At 57.0% G+C, this 20501-nt stretch overlaps 1 protein-coding gene across 2 annotated transcripts in view; it reads right to left on the bottom strand.

Annotated features, from left to right (window-relative positions):
* MPPED1 (metallophosphoesterase domain containing 1) overlaps positions 1-20501 on the bottom strand; it is a 76949-nt gene that overhangs the window by 8517 nt on the left and 47931 nt on the right. For both annotated transcript variants that reach the window (XM_049694564.1, XM_004279569.3), the window contains exon 4: positions 17440-17665. In XM_049694564.1, the coding sequence (XP_049550521.1) occupies positions 17440-17665 (226 nt within the window). The remainder of the gene's footprint in view (positions 1-17439; positions 17666-20501) is intronic.

The following is a 20501-nucleotide window of genomic DNA, read 5'->3' as shown; positions in this document are numbered from 1 at the left end:
ATTTACAACAAAAGTATCCCAACTAAGAATTAGCCCTTAGGCCTAAGTCATTATAAGTTCCCCACATTAACACAGCTCTTTAGCATCTACAAAGTCACCATCATCACCACCACCACCACCACCTTTACTATCATCACTGTGGTGGGTCAAATTGTGTCCCCCTTAAAATATATGTTGAAGTATCAACCCAGTACCTGTGAACGTGACCTTATTTAGAAATAGGGTCTTTGCAGATGGAATCAAGATGAGGTCACACCTGATTAGAGTGGGTTCTAATTCATGACTTGTGTCCTTTTAAGAAGCTCACGTGCAAACACAGACAGAGAGGAAAAGGCCACGTGACAATGGCCGTAGAGATTGGAGTGATGTGTCTACAAGCCAAGGAGCCCCAGGCTGCCAGCAACCACCAGAAGCTGGGAGAGTGGCGCGGAACAGATCCTCCCTTAGTCCCCGCAGCAAGAACTAACCTTGGTGACACCTTGATTTCAGACTTCCAGCCTCCAGAACTGCGACAGAATCAATTCCTGTCGTTTGAAGCTGCACGGTTTGTGATAATTAGTTATGCGGCCCTAGGAAACTAATATAATCACCATTACCACCATCACCTCCCCACCTGCCACCCCAGGGACCTCCACACCTGCAGCAAGGTTGGCAGACAGGTCTCTCTCTTTCTGTTTTATGGGTGAGGAGACCAAGGGCCAGGGAGTAGAAACTAAAAATTGTCGCCGGCATTTCCTGCACACCTGTTTTTTTTGCCAGGCGTCATCTAATTACATTATAGGGATAAGTTTATCTAACTGTCAAAAGAATCCTGTGAATTAAGGGCTGGGATTATTCCCATTTTTCAGATGAGGACCCAGGGGCTCAGAGAAGCGAGCTGGCTCAGGGATCTGGGCCCCGTGAGGCCAGGCACCTCATGTCCATTCGCTGACATACTCTGCACGAGTTGGTAGTGGGGCTGGCCTTTCACACTCAGAGCCTCTAGTGTGTCAGAGCTGCCACTAACATCCCTCTCATGGCCCAGGAGCTCCTCCGTGGGAGGCTGACACCCCTAGCTGTTGACCAACGTCTCTACTGCATTGGCAGCCACCCAATGCACCTCTGTGGAACCCTAGGGGTTCCATGGAACAGCATTTGAGAACCCCGCTTTAGTCCCTCCATGGCAGGTTCTGGACAGGAAGACTGAGGTTCAGCGAGAGGAAGGGAGGTGCCCAGGGTCACACAGTGGTCAGTGAAGAAGTCATTCTGGAACCCAGATCTGACCCTCTCTCCCAGCTGCCGTCAAGCCTGCAGCGCCAAATCCTGGAACGTGGGCTTGTGAAGGAAGAGGGTGAGTGGCCATACTGGTTGGTCATTTGGGGTCAAAGGTGCTTTCGCCACTTCAGACACCTGGGGGATCCCGTCCGCTGCCAGGCTTTGCTTGTCCGTGACCCACGCCTGGGACGCCGGGTCCCTCCTCTCCTCCCGCCTGCCCCTGACCCCACGCCACGTATATCCTTCCAAGCCCTCTCTGCTCCATCTTCCTTCCCACCCCGAGTGACGGGCACCTGCCCGGGGAGGAGCAAATGTTTGTTTAACAAAAGGTGTTGAGTGACGGAGGGCTGGATGAATGAATGAAGTTGTTAACGGAATGTCGAACAGGACTCTTCCTGTTGCCTTGGGATCGCAGCCAAACTTTCAAAGCTGAACATGATCCCCAACACTGGAATGAGAGCCCCCAGGTACACCCAGGGAAACGTACTGAAAATGAGCAGAATACGCCAGGCCGCCGTCTCCCCACGCCCCTACCAGCCTAAGTTTTGATCCTGAGGGAGACATGTGGCTCCTGTCTTGTTCTTGTGGGGGGATGGGGTTCACCCACACCCAGCCATGAGTGGCTTCCAGGGGGACCACCTGTACAGGTGGGGGCCTGGGGATCTGTCCTCTGGGCCCATGAGAGGAGAAACAGACAGTGAAGGGCAGGCGCACAGGAGCTGTCTGCACCCCCAGGTTTGGGCTGTCCCAAGGGATCCCCACCCACAGGAAGTGCCCACCTAGTGACGAGACCAGGTGGCCGGGGCCGGGGAGGGCAGCTGGGTGGGTGGCACTGGGCAGTCCCTCGGAAGCCGCCTACTCCCTCAGTCACACCCAACTCAGGCCTGCCTTTGCACTTCTGCGGAAAGCTGAGGGTTCTCTCTGCAGAAAAACGTCTCCACACACACACAATTTTACATCCACCTTCGAGGGAATCTTGGGATCAGACGGACCTGGGTTAGAATGGGTCCACCTCTAACTACCTGTGTGACCTTGGGCAAGTGGCTTAACTTCTCTCTATACCTCAATTACCCCATCTGTATAATGGGCATAATAACAATATCCTTTGCCTCAACAGGGCTTTGAAAGGATTAAATCAATTAATCCATGTAAAGTGCTAAAAACGGTGCCTGGTCCAATGCTTTGCCACTGCCCTCATCTCCATCACCATCATCATCCCCAACACCATCATCCCCAACATCGACACCGTCACCACCACCACTATCACCATCGTCATCTCCATCACCATCACCACTACCATCATAACCATTATTACCATCATCAATACCATCGCCACTACCACCACCATCACCATCATCATCACCATCATTACTATGGACCCCTCCTGAAACCCACTCACGGAACCTGGATGAAAAGCCTTTGGCCCAGGGCAGGGTTTATCAAACTGCATTTTGAAGGGTCAAACAGCATTTTAAAAAAATAAAGGAAAAGGGGGAAATAAAGAATAGAAAACATCAGAGTACATCATAGCACGGAAGGGATACTTTATTTAAATATATTTATATTTAAATAGACACCCACATAAGGGTGCACTGAGTCACAATGTAAAAAAACAAATGCTTTTCCTACCACGGTTCCTGGTCAAAAGCAGTTGGCAGCCCTAACATACTGAGCTCACAGCTCTGCAATTTCTGAAGCCCTCAGACCCTGGGCGTACTCAAAGCCCCACTTTGGCTAAGCCAGGGCGGGGTCCCTGCAGGGAAGGCTGCAGCAGCCTGGAAGCTGCTCATGATGCCAAGCCCACTAGTCCCCCCAGAAGCCCACAGCCTGTCAGCTTACAGCAAAAGGAGCAATGCCTTCCTGCTGCCTTCCAAACACAGCATCCATTTTTCAAAAACCTAATCAAATATTTACAAGAGGGGACAAGGCCTCATCAGCATGGAGAGAAGGCGTCTGTGAGCTCCCATGAGCCACAGCAAGGAGTGACTTTTTGGAAAAGACACTCTGTAACATATCAGAGACCCCACAGACCCCCAGGAGCTGACCCACACGAGCCCCTGCCTACGTCCCCCTCCAGTACTAACGAGCCTTCCTCTGGGGGTGGCGTTTCCCCATAGATATACCTCTGTGGTTCTTGGAAACACATCACCTCAAATCCTGGGAAGGTGGAATCCACCCTGCCCCCTGGGATGCCCAGAGGGGTTGCTCAAGGGCACGGAAGTTGGCATCAGACACTCTGGCTCTGCCCCTGGGCTGGACGCACCCAGACTCTTTCACCGTGTAAACTGGGATAAGGATGCCTATGGCCCCAGATCTTACCCCATGAGGGCAGGGGGGTGCTTCTTGCTCGATGCTCTACCCCACCCATTGCCTGACACAGAGGGGAGGGAAAGAAGGTGGGTGGGAGGAGGTGTAAGGGAATGAAATTGCACCATCATCGCAAAAATGCCTCCAAATTCCCAGGAGCTCTGTCACTGGGAAAAGGGGATGTTCTGGCCTTTACTGAAATTTGCGGGGAGGAGGAGAAGTCAGGTCATGCATGGAAACGTCCAGAGGAGACATTTCTCAGGGCGGCCCGCAGGTGGGGAGGCCTTTCTCAGGGGTGGCCAAGAGCAGGGCCAGAGCAGCGGGAGAGACGGACTCTTCAGGGTGACCTCACTCCCCAGGGTCTGGAAAAGCCTTCGGCCACTCCTGCGTGACGTCCATCCAGGTTTGTGTCATGGGAATGGGAGCCTAAGGGGTGGGGGGCACCAGCCCTTCCCGAGGGCGCAGTCGGCCCCAACATCCCAGGCGTCCTGCGTTTGGTCACTTGACCCTCTCTCCTCGCCCAGCAGGGCCCTTTGGGGCCAGAGGTGAAGTGCGAGGCTGCTCGGGGTTCCAGACAGAGGTCAGGGCAGGCGGGGGCTCGCAGGGCCTGTCATCCAGGCAGCCCGGATCCAGCCCGGCCCCGAGCTCCCCACCCACCCTGGGGGCAGCCGTGGGCTGAGACCCACGAATGCCTGAGACGGTGGGCGCTGAGAGAGCCACGGTCCCCATCCCCAGTGCAGCTGGCGCCTGGACGCAGCCTCACTGCCCTGAGGGCCAGGAGCCCTACGTCCACCCACCGTCCGGGACACATCACAGACCCCGAGGAGGTCGGATGGATCAGAATTCCGACAGAGCCGTGGCAGGCGGCTTTATGTCCTGAATTTCTGTCTTTCTGTTCTAAAGTAACCATTGGAATAATTTCCTTACAGAATGATAGTTGCCATGACAACCAGAGCAAATTTTCCTTTTCTGAAACAGATGTCTCATTTAGTTGAAAATTAGAATGTGAACAAACCCATGGGAAAAATTAATTCAAACTTTAACAGAGCGGTGAATACAATGTAATCTCTCAGAGGTTAACCCCTTAACAGCTTTTTTGTGCGCTTATGGTAACCTTCGAATCCAGTCTAATTAGGCCCGCTTAGCCAATATAAATGACCTCCTCATGGCCAATCATTAAACGGCTTCCCCCTGGAGCGTGAATTCCCGGTTCCCTAATGGCAGACGGGAGGGGGGCGATGCCTGTCTGTAGAAAACGGCTGAAACAGAGCCTCCCCTGCTCTGGGTTTTCCATCTCCCCAGGTAAGGCACACGCCCCGGGAAAGGGGGTGTACCAGGGGCCATTCAATCAGCCTGGAGTATGGCCACCCCATTTCCCAGGGATGGGGGTGGAGGAGGCCCAGGGTGTCCTGGGTAGAGCTGGGCCCAGTGGTGCACCCAGGCCAGGGTGCAACGCCTGAGGGCAGAGGCCAGGGGAGGGGGGCCCCCTTGAGAGGCCGCCTGCCAAGGGGTCACCGAGGGGACACCCACACAGGCCTAGCTCCAAAGGCTCTCCATGAGCCTCCAAATCCTCACACCCACCCCGAGGGACGACTGCCATCACTGCTTCATTTTACAGATGCACAAACTGAGGTGCACAGAGGTACAGAGAACTGCCCAAGGTTACCCGGTAACCAAGTGGCACAGCCAGGGCTCCAACCCAGACAGCAGATTCCAGAGCCTGTGCCCTTGCTTCAGTCCCAGAGTGATGGCAACAGGCCCAGGAATCCTGCCCACCTTCCTCAGCAAAGCCCACTTTCCCAGCCACTTTCACCCCTCAGCTCAGTTAATCCTCGGGACAAAGCTGTCAGGAGGCCCCCACTTTAGAGATGAGGAAATGATGGCACGGAGAAGTCATGGGTCTGAGGACACGCGGGAGGCCAGAGGGACCTGGACCAGGGTTCCTGGCTCCTGCATCCTGTGCCCAGTGGGCCGCTGACCCGGATGCCGCTGGGGCGGCTGGGCCCCAGGTTCTCCCTCTTCAGTGGCAGCTGCCTGCCTGTCCCTCTGAGCCTGGCTGCACTCTGGCTCCTGGTGCCCCATCTCTCATCCACCCTGTGACTCTTCTAGTTCAAAACCTTCCATGGCTCCCAATTACCTCCAGGACAAGCCTGAGCCTCATGGCCTGGCGTGCGGAGGCCTTGGGCTCTGCCCCATTCCACCTTTCGGACCAGCCTACACAGATTCCCCAGTGAGCTCACCACCCACCAGTCACGACAATCCTGTTTCCTGAACAAGGCCCAGCCTTTCCCCACCTCTGGGTTTTGCTCATCCTGTTTCAGCCATCTGAAATGCCCTTCCTAGCCTCTCCTCAGAGTCCCTGACCCATTATTTGTTAAGGCCTGGCTCAAAGGCCACCTCTTCCAGGAAGCTTCCCCTGATCACCTCCATCCCCAAGCACAAGTGACCCTCCCTGCTCTAAGTGCCCTTATACAGGCTCCTTCAGGGCAGGCCTGGGTCAAATCATCCCTGAATCCATCCTGCCTAACTGATGGCTGGGCCCAGGTGGACCTCAGGGTGGGTTTGCACAAAGCGTGCCTGAATGAGTGAACGAATGAATGAATGATGGAATGAACTGACAGGTGCTCTACCTGGCAGGCAGGCAGGTGGGAAGAACTAAGCATTAACCCTCCCCTCCCCACACCCTCCCCAGGAGCCCTCCCCAGAGCCCCTGGCTGTCATGAAGCCCTGAGACCTACCACCAGCTCCACAACCAGAACCAGAACTCTCACCATCTGCTGAGCATCCCATTCCCCCTCACCCTGCCACGACCTGCCTGGGGGAATCCTGTGCCCATTTCACTGATGAGGCCTCAGAGGTGATGCTCACCTCCTCGGCTGCATCCCGACTCACCGCCCTTGGGGGACCTTCCCTGCCTCCCCAGGCAGCCCGCTCCCTAGGTGAGGGCAGGGGCGGCTGCCCTACAGGTGGCAGGGAACAGCCTCTCACAGTGGCCCGCCCCATCCCCCCACCGACCAGGTGCTCTCCCACTTCCGCCTCTCCTTCTGCGGGGTGAAAGCTGCAGTGTGGGCGGGGCAGGGACCTCTCCCCACCAGCAGCCAGCCCGCCCCTGAGCTCTCAGACAAGCCTGACCAGGTCCACTCCCTCTCCGGCTGCAGACAGAGCACTCACCTTGACCCTCATCTGTTTGTTCTTCCTGCCCCAGCACCCCCTCCCCCAAAGGCCAGGCTTTCCGGGGCCACTTCCAGGGAGCCAAATACAGCCTCTGCCTTCTCTCAGAGACAGCCAACACTGAGAGCATCTCAGGTGAGGATGACACGTGGCACTGGCCCACGTGCGTCCTGGGACCCTCTCAGCGCTCCAGTGAGGCTGTGCTCCCATCTGCAACAGGGAAACCAAGGCTCAGCGTCGGTGACACGCCTGGGTCCCCCGAGCGAGCTCCTGCTGACTCCTCACCCCACAGGTGGCCCCCATTCCTGGGGACGTCCCGGTTCTGGTGGAGGCAGGTTTGCCTTACGCCTTCCCTGCATCTCCCGGGCTTGGGAGCCCAGCGGGAGTCTGGGGGAGACGCTGCCACAGCAGGGGAGCTGTGGCTGCCAGCGAGGGGGCAGGGCCAGGACGAGCAGTGGTGTCCCCAGGACTGTCAGTCACACACCTTGCCCCACACACACTTAGGGCAAGCCAGCAGCAAGACGAGTGGAACCAAAGAACGGGGTCCTTTGTCTTTCCTAATGAATTTCCCCCACCCTTCCAAGGCGCAGAATCACTCATCGTTTGTTTCGCTGGGACTCCTCTGCAGCTGGGAGAAGGCAGAGGACTCGGTGCAAACATTAATCTCATGTAGAAAAGTGCGCGCGTGTGTGCTGAGGGGCCTTCTAGAAAGAAAACAACAACGTGAAATCAAGGAAGATAAGGATGGGAAAGGAGCAGAAGAGAAATCCCGTGCGTGTGACAGAGGCTGAGTGTGAGAGAGGTGAGAAAAAGCGTGCGTGCGTGAGAGTATGGGTGCTCATGTGTGCGTGTGTCGTGTGTGTGTGCGCGCGTGTACGGCATGCGTCTGCATGTGCGTGTGTGCACACGCTCGTGCAGAGATAGCACCGTGTGGGTCCAGACACGAGGAATTTCTTCCCTCCATCAAAATTTGTCAACTGCCAGTCATGGGTTAAGGCTGATGGGTATAATATCCGGTGGAGGGAGGAGAGGGAAGTGACCACTGGAGGAGGACACTGCTTGGTCCCTCGGGGACCCTCCCAAGCCTGTCGTGTCCCTGTCACAGGACCAAACGAGGGGGCACCGAGGCTCGGGCAGGGCTCGCGGTCAGCAGGCTTCCCAGCTTGTCTGGAACAGATACAGACTGTTCCCAACTTGATCTGGGCTCTAGACGGGAAGGGAGGGAAGTACCGCTGAGGTTCTGTGAGGCTCCGACCAGCACTCACGGGGCCAGGGATCTAGGGCCCCAAGGCCAGCCCCCTGTGGTTCTGCAGCCCAACAGGGGCTGCAGGAGGGACGCGGCCAGGGCCAGGCTGGGAAGCAGCAGCCGATGAGACAGGTCAAAGTCAGCCACCCCCACCCCCACCCCGAGCTCCCCAACTCCACCCACCTGGGCGGGAACCTGGCACCAGCTCTGCCTACAGCTGAGATCTTGGACCAGTCGCTTGACCAACCCACGCCTCGCCTCACCTCTCTCCTCTGTAAGGCGGGGATGAAAACAGTCCTGCCTTGTCCTGCTGAGAGTGAAAGGCAGAGCAGGTGGGACCACTGCGCAGCGGTCTCATGGGAAGTTTGCTGAACGGGGGTTTCAGGCATTGAAGGGGAGGGAAAGCCTTGGCCTCTCTTGTCTGAACAGATCAAGGCCACGGTCTGTGCTGAAACCACCTAGAAATGCAGGATGAAATGTGAGTAAGCACAGTGCTGGATGCCCGGGGACTGCCAGCCTCCGAACCAGGGAATGTGGGTCTTCATGGCCTTGAAGCAACAAGAGAGAAGGCCCCGGTGGTCAGCAGGGGCTGTGACCAGAAAGCTGGGTCCCCAGACGGCCTCGGGGAAAGAGCGGACCACGGGGAGGCCTCCACCAGAGGGAAGCTTCCCCTGGACCTCTGACCCAGGCTTCCCCAGGCCGTGAGCCCGTGGGCCCAGGAAGCTCTAACCCGTGAAAGGAGCAGAAGGGGGTCCCTGGCCAGGTGCACCCACAGACTGGGGTAGACATCCTCTCTGAGGGGCACCCCTAAACCTGGCTGCCCAGGATCCCCCAGATAGAGCCTTGCAGAACGTAAGCGGGCAACCCCAAATTACGACACCCCAAACACATCGGAGAATTACCAGAGAGACTGAAAAATGAGTATTTTTTTTAAGAGGTGAAAAAGATTTTCTTAATAGAAAGAGCAAAGGGTGAGGTGGCTGGAACTGAGCCCCAGGCCCACCCATTCCTCAAGCAGAGCCAGAAGGAGAGAGGGTCCGGAGCCGAGTGCGGGACACAGCAGTCCAAACTGGGCTCACCGTGGTCTCCCATCAGCTTCTGGCGGTGGCGGGGACAGCGGGGGCAGCGCGGGCTGTCTCAGGCCCTGGTGCCGCCAGGATCCCGCTCCCCTGGCACCCCCTTGACCACATTACGGTGAAAGGCATTGAGAAGCAAGGGAAAAGCTAGGAGTTCATTATTTCATCCTCTCTATTCTTTTTTCCCAAAAAGATGTATTTTATCAAGTCTTTTAAAAAGCATTTAATGGGCTTCCCTGGTGGCGCAGTGGTTGAGAGTCCGCCTGCCAATGCAGGGGACACGGGTTCGTGCCCCGGTCCAGGAAGATCCCACATGCCGCGGAGCGGCTGGGCCCGTGAGCCATGGCCGCCGAGCCTGCGCGTCCGGAGCCTGTGCTCCGCAACGGGAGAGGCCACAACAGTGAGAGGCCCGCGTACCGCAAAAAAATAAATAAATAAATAAAAATAATAAAAAGCATTTTATTTTAGCGCCTCTCCGTCTGCCGTTCTGGGTAGGGCCTCCATCCTTCCATCCCGACCCATCTGGGCTCTCAGTTTCTGTGGGACCTTAAGCCAGTCGCTTCATTTTGTGGGTCTCAGTCTTTTCAGCTATACAGTGGGGACAAGGGCCAAACCTCACTCATAGCCATGAAGAATTCAAGCAGCTGGAGCAGCTAGAAGTTCAGAGCCTTTGGGTCAGCAGTGAGAAGAGTAACTGTGCTGCTGCTACTGTCACATCAAGAAGCAGAGCCCCAGCACCTTCAGGGCACAGAGTTTAAATTCCCAGGCTGCTCAGTTCCTGCCTTCTCCTCGCACCCACCCCCCGCAGCGGGCCTGCTCTGTGCACACCGGGAAGCGGAGGGAAGGCCGTCAAAGGCTCACGCTAGAACCCACGGCCAGCCTTGTCCAGGGGCCACCCTCTCTGTGCCCGCAGCCCCTGCAGGCTGTACGTACACAACCTCCTCCAGCCCCCTCTCTGGGCAGTCGAGGCAGTAGCTGGAGAGGTTTGGGGGTAGGTGGGACCACCGTGTGTCGGATGCCTGTGTGCCAAGCAACTTTACACACAAGACCTCTCCGAATCCTAAGAACAGCCCCACGAGGGGACTGTCCCGTTGTCATTTCACAGAAGCCGAGATCCTGACCTGAGGTCCCTCAGCTGGGCCCAGCACATCCTGGCTGTTTGGAGAGAGCTGGTCCCTGAGGCTCCGGCTGCCCGCCTGGCCCTGCCCTGCCCGGAGGCAGCCAGGCCTCCTAGCTGAGGTTCAGGCTCCGCGCCCAGACGCCCAGCAGCGGCCCGGCCACCACTTCTCAAAGTTTCCTGTCTCAGCAGGTTTAGATGTCTTCTTTCAAAATACCAGAAGTAATTAGACCAGATGGACTAGCTGTGTGCCAACTTCACTCCCTCCCTCACTCCTTAAAAAAAAAAAAAAAAAACAAGGCCGTTTTCAGTTAAATGAGAACAAAAAATGCATCCAAAACCCATAAATGAATACGGTATGTATACGGAATTTTTTTTTAACACTTAGGATTTTGTAACAGCTGAGTTCTTCCTCTTCTTCTGAGGATGGTTCCTGCCCCCTTCCTCTAAGCTGCTCTCGGCGAAGGCTCAGCGCCGAGTCTGCATCTGAGGGGCCCAGAGATGACTTCCAGAAAGTCACGGTGCCCCGGGAGGGTGGCCGTGCAAGCAGGCGGCTCTAGTGAGCCCTCCATCCCTCCCATGCCGGACTGGACCGGGGAAGTGGTGATGCAGCCTGCCCTGGAGTCAGGTCCCTGCTCTCCTGGAGCCTCAACTGTTCTAGTTGGGAAAAGAGACATGAAAGAAATGGGTTGCTGGAGTAGTTAAGACAGTGTGGCCCTGGAGCTAGGTGGGCTGAAGGAGCAGGCGATAGCCCAGACACAGCCCCCGTGTGCCAGGCAAGGAGGGTAACAGAGCAGCCAGGAAGGATGAGCTCCATATTTGGTGCCAGGCCAAGTGGAAAATCCCAAAACGGGATCCCTACCTCACACCATCAATGCGATCACTGCCAGTGGACCCAACACCTAAGCATATTGATAAAAGGCAACACAGCGAAGATGTGGGAAGATAATAAGGAAACATCTTCATGACTTCAGGGGCGGGATTTCTTAAATAGGACACAAAAAGCACTTACTGCAAAGAAAAACAGTGACGCATCTGACTACACCAAAATTACGAACTTTGAGTCAGCTGAAGGCACCCTGAAGAGAGGGAAGAGGCCGGTCACAGGGGAGGAAAAGCCACGTTACACGTTACATGTGATGAAGGGCTTGCGTTCAGAATACATAAGGAATCTCTACTAACCAATACGGAAAGGGCAGACAACCCAATCATCTTTTAAATGGGCAAAAGACCTGAGCCCTTCACAAGTGGCCAAGATTCTCAAGCTCGCGGGTCATCAAGGGAATGCAAATGAAAACCACCTTGAAATATCAGCACAGCCACCAGATGGGTACGATCTGCAAGGCCCACAATACCAAGTCCCGGCAAGGAGGTGAGGCAGGGCACTGCTGACAGGGGAAAAACTGGCTTCACCCCTGCCAAAGAGCTGTACAGTGTATGACCTGACCACTCCGTCCCTGGGTGTGTGTGTGTGTGTGTGTGTGTGTGTGTGTGTGTGTGTCCACATGCACGCACATTCAGGACTGAATCTCTATGTGCACTAAGAGACGTGTGGAATGTTCATAGCAATATTATTTATAACGGGCCCAAAGCAAGGGTGGTGGGAACTGGTTAGAACGGATAAATAAATCGTGATATATTCATACGATGAAATCCTACACAGCACTGAGAAGAGAACCAATCACAACTGCACATGACGACATGGAAGAATCTTAAACATATATAATATCGAGTGAAAAAAAGCAGTCCTGGAACAACACATGAGTCCATTTTTATAAAGTTCGAAAAACAGGCAGAGCCCAACTGTCTCAGGATACGGGTGGCCAGACGAAACACAACATGCCCCGTTAAATTTGAACCTCAGACAAACAGCACAATTCTTTTAGTGTACGTACATTTAAAATATTGCATAGGACATATTCACATTACAAAATTATTCTCTCTCTGCCTCTGACCATCCTGCAAAATGGGATTGGTGATGGTGCCCTGTCACGGGGGACACAGCCAGGCCGGACCCATTCTTGGGACTCCAGAGCCCTGCAGGGGGCCAGGCACCTGGCGGCCACTGTGTGCCTCCGAGTGTGTGTCTCACAAGAAGTGGAACCATTCAAATCTGACCCACCAGTCTCCCAAGCAGAGCATCCCCTGGCGGTAACACTTAGGTAACATGGCGACCGTGAGTTTGCTGTCTGCTTCCTCCTCCGAGCTTGCTTTGGTGAGTCCTCAATATCAAGGCCAACCTCGTCCCCAGTCTAGCGCCAAAAGGGCTTCTCTGAGAGCCCTGGTCTCCACCCCAGCGGCTCCCCAGGCCCATGCATCCCTCTGCTTACAGGGGGTCATCAGCCTCAGGCAGAGAAACAGTGGCCCTCTGCATGGGGGAGGAGCCGGGAGGACACCAGGCCCAGCCACAGTGTATCTCTGCTTGCATGCCCCTTGTAACGGGCAGCTCACCACTCAGTAAGGCCCCACTGCCTCTCCTCTGGGCTCCTGCCTGTGGGACTGTCTTCCCACACTGCTGAGAACCTGCCTTCTGTGTCCCCGCTCTGCCTTGTAGGACGACACAGAACAGGTCTGCCCCCAGCGCGGGTCAGCTTTGCCCACATGCCCCAGGTACCACTGATATTAGGTTACTTACGGCTACTGGTTTATCTGATCCCTGATCCCCGCCTGCTGGTGTTACGATGCTGCGAAAGTCGCCTATATTCCACGTGTTAGTCAATATGTTAAGGGCACGGGAAAAAGAAAACGAAAACCCTGAACATCTGAATTTAATAATAATCGCTACCAGCTTTGCTGTCCATCCCGTCCTAACAAGCTGCCATACGCCCAGGCGCCGGGGGCTGAGCTCGCCCAGCCTAAACCTCGACAGACAGTGGGGACCTCCCGAGCCAGGCAGAGTTGGCAGCCAGGCCACGAGGTTCTTTGGCCAGGAATACCTTCCTGGGGACTGATAAGTGCCACTTCCCCAGCGTGGCTTCACCTGACGACACCACAGAGAGGACCCTGGTGCCCCCTTGCCCAGATGGAAGACAGAGGCTCAGAGAGACGTGACTTGACGAGGTCAGATGTGAAGTGAGAGTCAGGGCGGTGGGGACGTCCCTGGTGTGTCTGGGTCCAGGGCACAAGCGTGACTGAAAGTCAGCTCTGCACACACGAGCACTGTGCCCCTTCCAGGCCTTGGGTGTGATGTACCAGGTCCCCACGGGCTGAGGACGCAGGGCTACAGGAGCTGAGACTCACTGAGCGCTGGGAGACCAGGGTGAGGCCACCACCCACCGTGGCAGCCGCCAGCCCGGCCTGATGACCCAGCCTCTGGCCTCCGCTCTCTCACGGAGACCCTGGAAGCCACACTCCGCCCCCAGCACATCCACAGCCCTCTGCGCCTCCTGCGCCTTGCCGGGACTGTTTCCTCGGCCTGGAACACCCTTCCCAGCTCCCAGAGCTGCTTGTATCTCTGGCTCTCCTGTGGGGAGACTTCCCCGACCCCAGCTCCCAGAGCTGCTCCTCCGTGGCTCTCGTTGAACCAAGGAATTGGTGGCTGACGTGTCCCCCACGAGGGTAAAGACCCCGCAAAGACAGGAGCTGCGTCTGTCTGGCCCGTGGCACGTCCCCGGAGTGGCCATGGGACAAATGCTTGATCAATGAATTAACCAACCCATGGGAGGCCATGAGAACATCATTTTGATCCCCAGGTCTCAATGGGCCAACAGGGCCGATGTGCACCCTGAGGCTATTCAGAGGACCAAGGGACACATGAAGGGCACGTTGCTCCACGCCTGGCGCACAGTAGGCGCTCATAACAGGGCGTCCATCTTGGATCAGACTGAGAGTCCGGAGAACCACCCACTGTGTGGCCCTGGGCAATCCACGACCTCACCGGGGCCTCTACTTACCCTCCTGTAAAAGGAGGGGATTGCAGGCCTGGTCCTACCCTAGGGGCTGTTGAGGTATCAGCGGGAACAGAGCTCTCTCTGTCCTGGTCTCCACCCCAGCGGCTTCCCAGTAATAATAACCACAACCAACCTCCAAGGCCACACTCTGGGCCTGGCCTTCATCTGGATGGGCCCACGCAGCCCTCACAACCCCCCTATAGGGTTGGCAGTACCATTTCCCTGTATAGAGGGACCAGAAAAGGCTAGGCACTTGCCCAGAGTCACACAGCTAAGAGGTGGTGTTACCCCAATCTGAACAACCCTTCCCTTACCACCCAACCTCCTAGCCGCTACAGTTGCTGAGATTCCGGGGGCCTGGTGGCAGGGGCCCACCCTCCCAGGCATGCAGGTCCCAGGGGGGAAGGTGGCAGAAGGAACTCAGGATTAGTGCCATGGTGGCATGGAAGCAGGTGCAGGCAACTGGCTCACACACGGGGAAATTTAGTGAAACTTCCCCAGCACATGACACCACCTGCTCCCAGCCCCAGACGGGGCCTAAAGGAACCCAGGGTTGCTGCACGGAATGCCAGCTCACAGCCTGCACCTCAGAATGCAGACGAGGTGCCGTCTAGCTCTCGGCGTTAAGGGCCGCGAACCAACAGCCCAAGAAGAGTGCGGCAGGGTCCGGCACATCACAGGGGCTCCGAAATATGGCTCCTCCCTTGCCTCTTCCGCCTATGGAAACCCCACACCTCCTTCAAATACCCCCTCCAACAGGGAGCCCTCCTGGATCTCACCAAGCCCTCCTGGGGTCCCTTCTCTGTGTAGCAGCCTGGTGGTGCTGGGCCCGCCACGGCATGGGGTCGGGGGTGTGCGTCCAGCTGGGACGAAGGTAAGGGTCAAGGAGAAGATAGGCACTCCTCTCACTCAGGCCCCGGGGGGCCTGCAACCAAAAGGTCCAGAACTGCCCGTGCTGGAGCCACAGAAGTCAAAGCAGAGACCACAGGCAGCTCGAGCACAGAGCAGCTGGACTCCAGCAAGGCTGACAGCGGCCTCACTCAGGCCTCAGCAGCAGCAGCTCTTGGCCTGCAGCTGGCATAGGGGACCACAGGGCTGGCCTGACATCCCGGCCAGGAGCCTGGGGAGCTGGCTGTCAAAGGGGTTCTTCGGGGCCCAGCTGTGGGGCTGCACAGAGCTGCTCTGGGTGGGGTGGGAAGGACACTGAGTGACACCTGCCGGCTCCCACCCCCTGCTGTCCTCCATCCCACGTCTGGGTCCCGGGCAAGGCTGTGATGGAAAGGGGCTCCACGTAGCAAATAACAAGAATGATGTCTCCATTCGCGGAAAGCCTGGTGCAGCCACTGGGCTCAGCTGAACCCTCCTGACATCTTTGCACCCACCCCCTGCAGGAGGTGCCCCATCACTCCCATTGTGCAGAGGAGGAAACGGAGGCACCGAGAGGTTAAGTGACTCGCCCAGGGTCACACAGCCCATAAGAGGTGAGGCCAAGAGCTGAGCCCAGGCAGTTTGGTTCCAAAGCCCTGCTGTTAACTTCTAAGCAATCTAACTTTAAACAAAATGTTGTGTGTATGGGTGTGGGTGTGTGTGGGTATGTGGGTGTGTGTGGGTATGTATGTGGGTGTGCAGGGGAGACAGGGTGTTGGAAACCACTGGGCAAAGAGATCCAGTCCAGATTCCCCGGTCTGGCACCTGACCCTCCTGACCCTCTAGCCTCATCTCCCGCCGCCCCACCCCTCCCATCGTGCTCAGCTCACCATCACGCCTTTGCTCACACTGGTTCCTCCTTTGACAATGACCCCCTTCTGTTTTTTTGCCTAACAGCCCTCCCCTCCAGGTCTGGGCTCTCACGGCCTGCCAGACAGACTCGGCCATCTGCTCCCCTCTCCTGGCCTTGGCCCCGAGCTCATCACATCCCTGAGGGCCCCCCACCCCAGTCCTCGTCAGGACCTCACAGGCCGCCGGGAGGGTTTGTGGAGACCCTGTACACAGCGAGGACCAGGGAGATGACAGCAGGCATCTCCTGGGGCTCAAGGAAGGCAGGACAGCCCAGGATCTCCCCTCTGCCCCATGAGGAGGCCTTGGGAGGATGGGACCATGTCCTAAACCCCTCACAGCCTCTAGGCAGCAGGTGGTCACCATGTGGTATCAGCCAGGGCCGCCCCAGGGCTCCCCAGCCACACTGTGTCAGCAGCTGCTCTCCCTGAAGTCCCTGCACCCGGACAGGCCCCGGGTCCCCCCAGATCGCCCGTCAGCCTCCCTACGTGTGCTGCTCTGGGTGATGGTGCAGCCTCAGGCCCTGTTACCCCTCCACGCCTGTGAATGCCCTTCTCTTCCCTTGTGGCTCAGGTCACCCCACCCCCTCCAGGGAGCCTTCCGGAATCAAACCACTCTTTCAAGCACGTGAGGTCTCTCCTTCCTGTGTAGGGTGTCCTCCTCACCCTGCCAGCACTTGGCACCCTGTGGCCATTGCCAGCTGGGCCTCTAAGGGCCAGGTGGTCTATCCAACTACAGGACGGGGACGATATATCAGTCCTCACAAGGCTGAGCAAGGAGTAGAGACAATCCTTATGGGGATTTAAGCCCAGGGCCCAGCTTACTGTAACCGTTCAGGAACGTTCTGCTGCCACCATCACCATCATCACAATCTTAATCACCATCATCACCATCATCACGGGGGTTGCTATGGACACACCGACCACCACGCAGACCCGTCACGACCTGTTCTCACCTTGATCCCCACTTAGCCAGGTGAGCCTAGGGATGAGGTCTGATTGCTCTGTGTCCCCAGCAGGGAACAAAGGTTTGATGTATACTTGTGATTTAAACAGCTGCCGTCCCCAATACAGTAAAGCAGGCCTTTGGTCTTCCAGGGAAATTCCGACGGCCTCTCCTAACCTGGCTAATCAATCATCACCCCCCCACCTGTGCATCGTCTGTGTGTGTCAGAGGGACAGACAACAGGGACATTCCTAGCATGTGGAATAATGATTAAAAGCAAGGATTCTGGAACCAAACTGCCTGGGTTTAATCTCAGCTCTGCCCATTCCTACCTGTGTGACCTTCAGCCAGGCCCTTACCCTCTCTGTGCCTCAGTTTCCTCACCTGGAAAATGGGGATACTAATAGTACGTGTCTATACGTGAGACAGTATAGCATATACAATTATTCGCAAGATATGGGGAAACCAAGGCTCAGAGAGTGTCAGCGACCTGCCTAGGGTCACACAGCATGAGGGGAGAGCTGGCCCCGGGTCTCTCTGCGGCCTCTCCCAGCCCCTCTTCCCTCCATGCACTCAGCCTCACCTCCTCCATCCCCCCACCCCAGCACGGCTTCACGGTCGCCAGCGGTCGGAACGGCGCCCACCAGGCACACTCACCACGGGGAGCCGTAGATGCGGAAGCCCCGCACGGTGACCTCCGAGTCCTGCAGGTAGATGCAGTTGGTCAGCAGCGACTGCACGTTCTCGTAGTTCTCCGGCTTCAGCTTCGACACGGACGGGAAGTAGTAGAAGTCCTGCTTGATGAGGTCGGCCATGAACTCCTGGTCGAAGGTCAGCTCGTGGTTGCCTGCGATCACGATCTTGTACTCGTAGGGCAGGCTGCCTGCAGAGCCGACACACACAGACACACGGTGCCCCGCTGTTGGCTTCCGGAGGCCACAGTGCCGGGGGTAGGGGGCGGGCAAGAGCCCCTGGACCCCCTGGCAGAGCTGACCCTCGCTGCCGACGGGTGCCTTCTGATCACCATCCCTGTGGCCTCCCTGCCCCCGCTGCTGCTGGCTGACAGGCCGCCTGCCCCCCAGACCAGCGGGACGGGGCTGGACTGTTTCCTGCAGGGCCTCTGAGCTGCAGTGGACCCGGCCTCATCCTCAGGACTCCCCCACCTCCGTTTCTTCTGTCCGGGCCCCTTTTCCACCGGAAGGAGACCCTGCCCTGGACCCCCAGGCCTGCCTCGCCAGCCTCAATGTCTCAGGCCCCCACCCCCTGGGGGTCTGACTTGTTAGTTTCCACATTAACAGGGATTGCAAGTTCTTTGCAGAGCCCAGGTCAACCCTTTGGAGACCCTACGCTTGGGAAAGATTACACTGCCCATCCCCACCCCTACTGCCATGGAATTCAAAGTCAAAACACGGTCTAAGTGGGAACAAAACAAAACCGTCCGTGTATAACATACACTGAGCCAACACTAGGGTCCTTCCAGCTGTGCGCTCTGCAAATTCCACGCGGTTCCTCGACGCCGTGCTTCTTCCCCTTGCTTTCTCTGGGGCCTTACGTCACAGATGCCCTAGGCAGGTGTGTGCACTGCGTCCCGGGTGATCTGGCCATGGGCTGGGTTCCAGCACAGCCGCCCAAGGCTACCACAGCCCCTCGGCCTCAGTAAACTGGCCGCCACTCGCCCCGGCTCCCCAACACCCGCTGGCAGCCAGCCCGACCCCAGGCTCAGGCCCGGGACTCCTGACCTCCCACCAGCCTCAGCTGCTAGGCTCTCCGGGCCTGGAGAAAGAGTCATGATGGTACCTGATTAGGATAAAAAAATGAATTCTGAAGGTGAACCCCGAGGCCCAAGCCTTTTTCTTGCGCCCTCCCCAAGGGCGTGCCCTGGTGGGTCAAGCAAACACCAAGGGGCGTGTGAAGGTGCCAGCCCAGCACGGGGCCTTGGGGAGACGGGGTGTCCAGGCAGGAGAATGGTGACATTCCATAGCCATTTCACAGACAAGTAACTGCGGCCACTGCATGGAACTTCTAAACCACCTGAGCTCTGGTTTCTGAAGGAGCTGCGACAAAAGACACCAAACTTTACTCTGCGTCTGTTTCAGCAAGAAAGTCGCTTCTTTTGTCCGAATTCTTCAGCAGTGAGTGGCTAGTTAGCACGACCCCGTGCACGTATAAGCCCTACTACACGTCAGGCACGGAGCCAGGCCTTCATCGCGTCCATCGTGCAGACGCGGAAACTGAGGCTCCGGAAGCTGCGGGGTGATGTGCTGGAGGCCACGTGGCCAGGAGGCGGCAGAGCTGGATTCTGAGCCAGGCAGTCCTGTGTGACCCCAGACTTTCCACCTACTCGGGGAAAGCCCGGGAAAGCGCCCTCGACAAGGCCAGGGCGAGGGCCCCATCCTGACCACCGAGAGCCGTGGCCACACCTCTGGCTCCGGCCTCCCATCGGGGGTCCCAGGGTGATGTGAAAGGGAACCTGCCCAGAGGACCGCCCTGGGCTAACAGAGGTCCACACCTCAGGAGGCGTCTTCTCCGTTCCCAGTGACCATGACTCCCACAGGAGCACACACAGGGCAAAGTGTCCGGCTTTGGAGCCAGCGGACCTGGGTTCTGTCACCTCTCATCCGAGCAGGTCACTTGAACCTCTCTGGGCCTCAGTTTCCCCTCTGATCAACGTGAGTGTGCCTGGTAACCGCCCCTTTCTGGGGGCCAAGGGCCTCGTGTGGCCCCCAGCTCCGCCAAGCCCCTTCCCTGTGGCTGGTCCCACCCAGGGGTAACACAGTCCAGGGACAGCAGAGCTTTCTCACTCTTGACCATGACCTGAAACTCGACCTCCTCTGCCGTGTGAGCCTTCTAGCAGAAACCCAACTCCAGAAACGCCTCTTCTCCAAATTCCTGCCTTACTGGGAACCGGGGCCCACAACACCAGGTCAGCTGCGACAGACGTGGGATCAGACTCAGCTCCCCATGAGGCTCCAGGAAGAACCCCGTGTGCCCAGCACTGTGGAAGCTCCAGGAAGGGACAGGGTGAGTTTTACGCCTGTGTCACACAATGAAGTTCCAGGTACCATAACTACAACTATTATCATATTCTAATTGCAACGAACCCGGTTATAAACTTCTCCAGCCCGCCCCCCTCCCAGCCCTGCAGTTGGGGCCTGCCCATTCTGCCTGGCCCCAGGCTCTATGGCCGTGGCAAAGGGCTGTTGGGTGGTCGCTCGCCTCCGAGCCTGGCCACAGAGGAGGTGGGGACCCCAGCACGGAGAGAGAAGTTTTTCACAAAACAAGCAGAAAAGCATAATCTGTTCATCACTGCCTCACCGGCCACCCAGACTTCTTTACAGGTTTGAGAAAATAGCGTTCTCTCTTCTTTGGTGTTTGTCAACTCTGGGAGGCTGTCCGATGACAGGCATGGGCTCCAGGGGCTGACAGCTGGGTCCCAGACCCAGTTCTGCCACTAACCGGCTATGTGACTTGACCTCCCCGGGCCTCCGTTTCCTCACCTGTGAAACAGGGATAATAACGCCTACCTCGCAAGACCGTTCTAGGATTACACAAGACAGTGAATGGAAACACACAAAGCCTTTTGATGTTCAGAAAAAGTCAGCTTCCCTGGGCCAGAGTTTGCAAACTAGAAGCCAGCAGGCCAGCCCTGCCCACAGACGTATTTTGTTTGGCATATGTTTTTGGCTTTTATAATTTGCATTTGCTGCCAACATTAAAAA

Source organism: Orcinus orca, chromosome 11 (assembly GCF_937001465.1).
Source record: "Orcinus orca chromosome 11, mOrcOrc1.1, whole genome shotgun sequence".
NCBI lineage: Eukaryota > Metazoa > Chordata > Mammalia > Artiodactyla > Delphinidae > Orcinus > Orcinus orca.
This window is presented reverse-complemented; position numbering and strand designations above follow the sequence as displayed.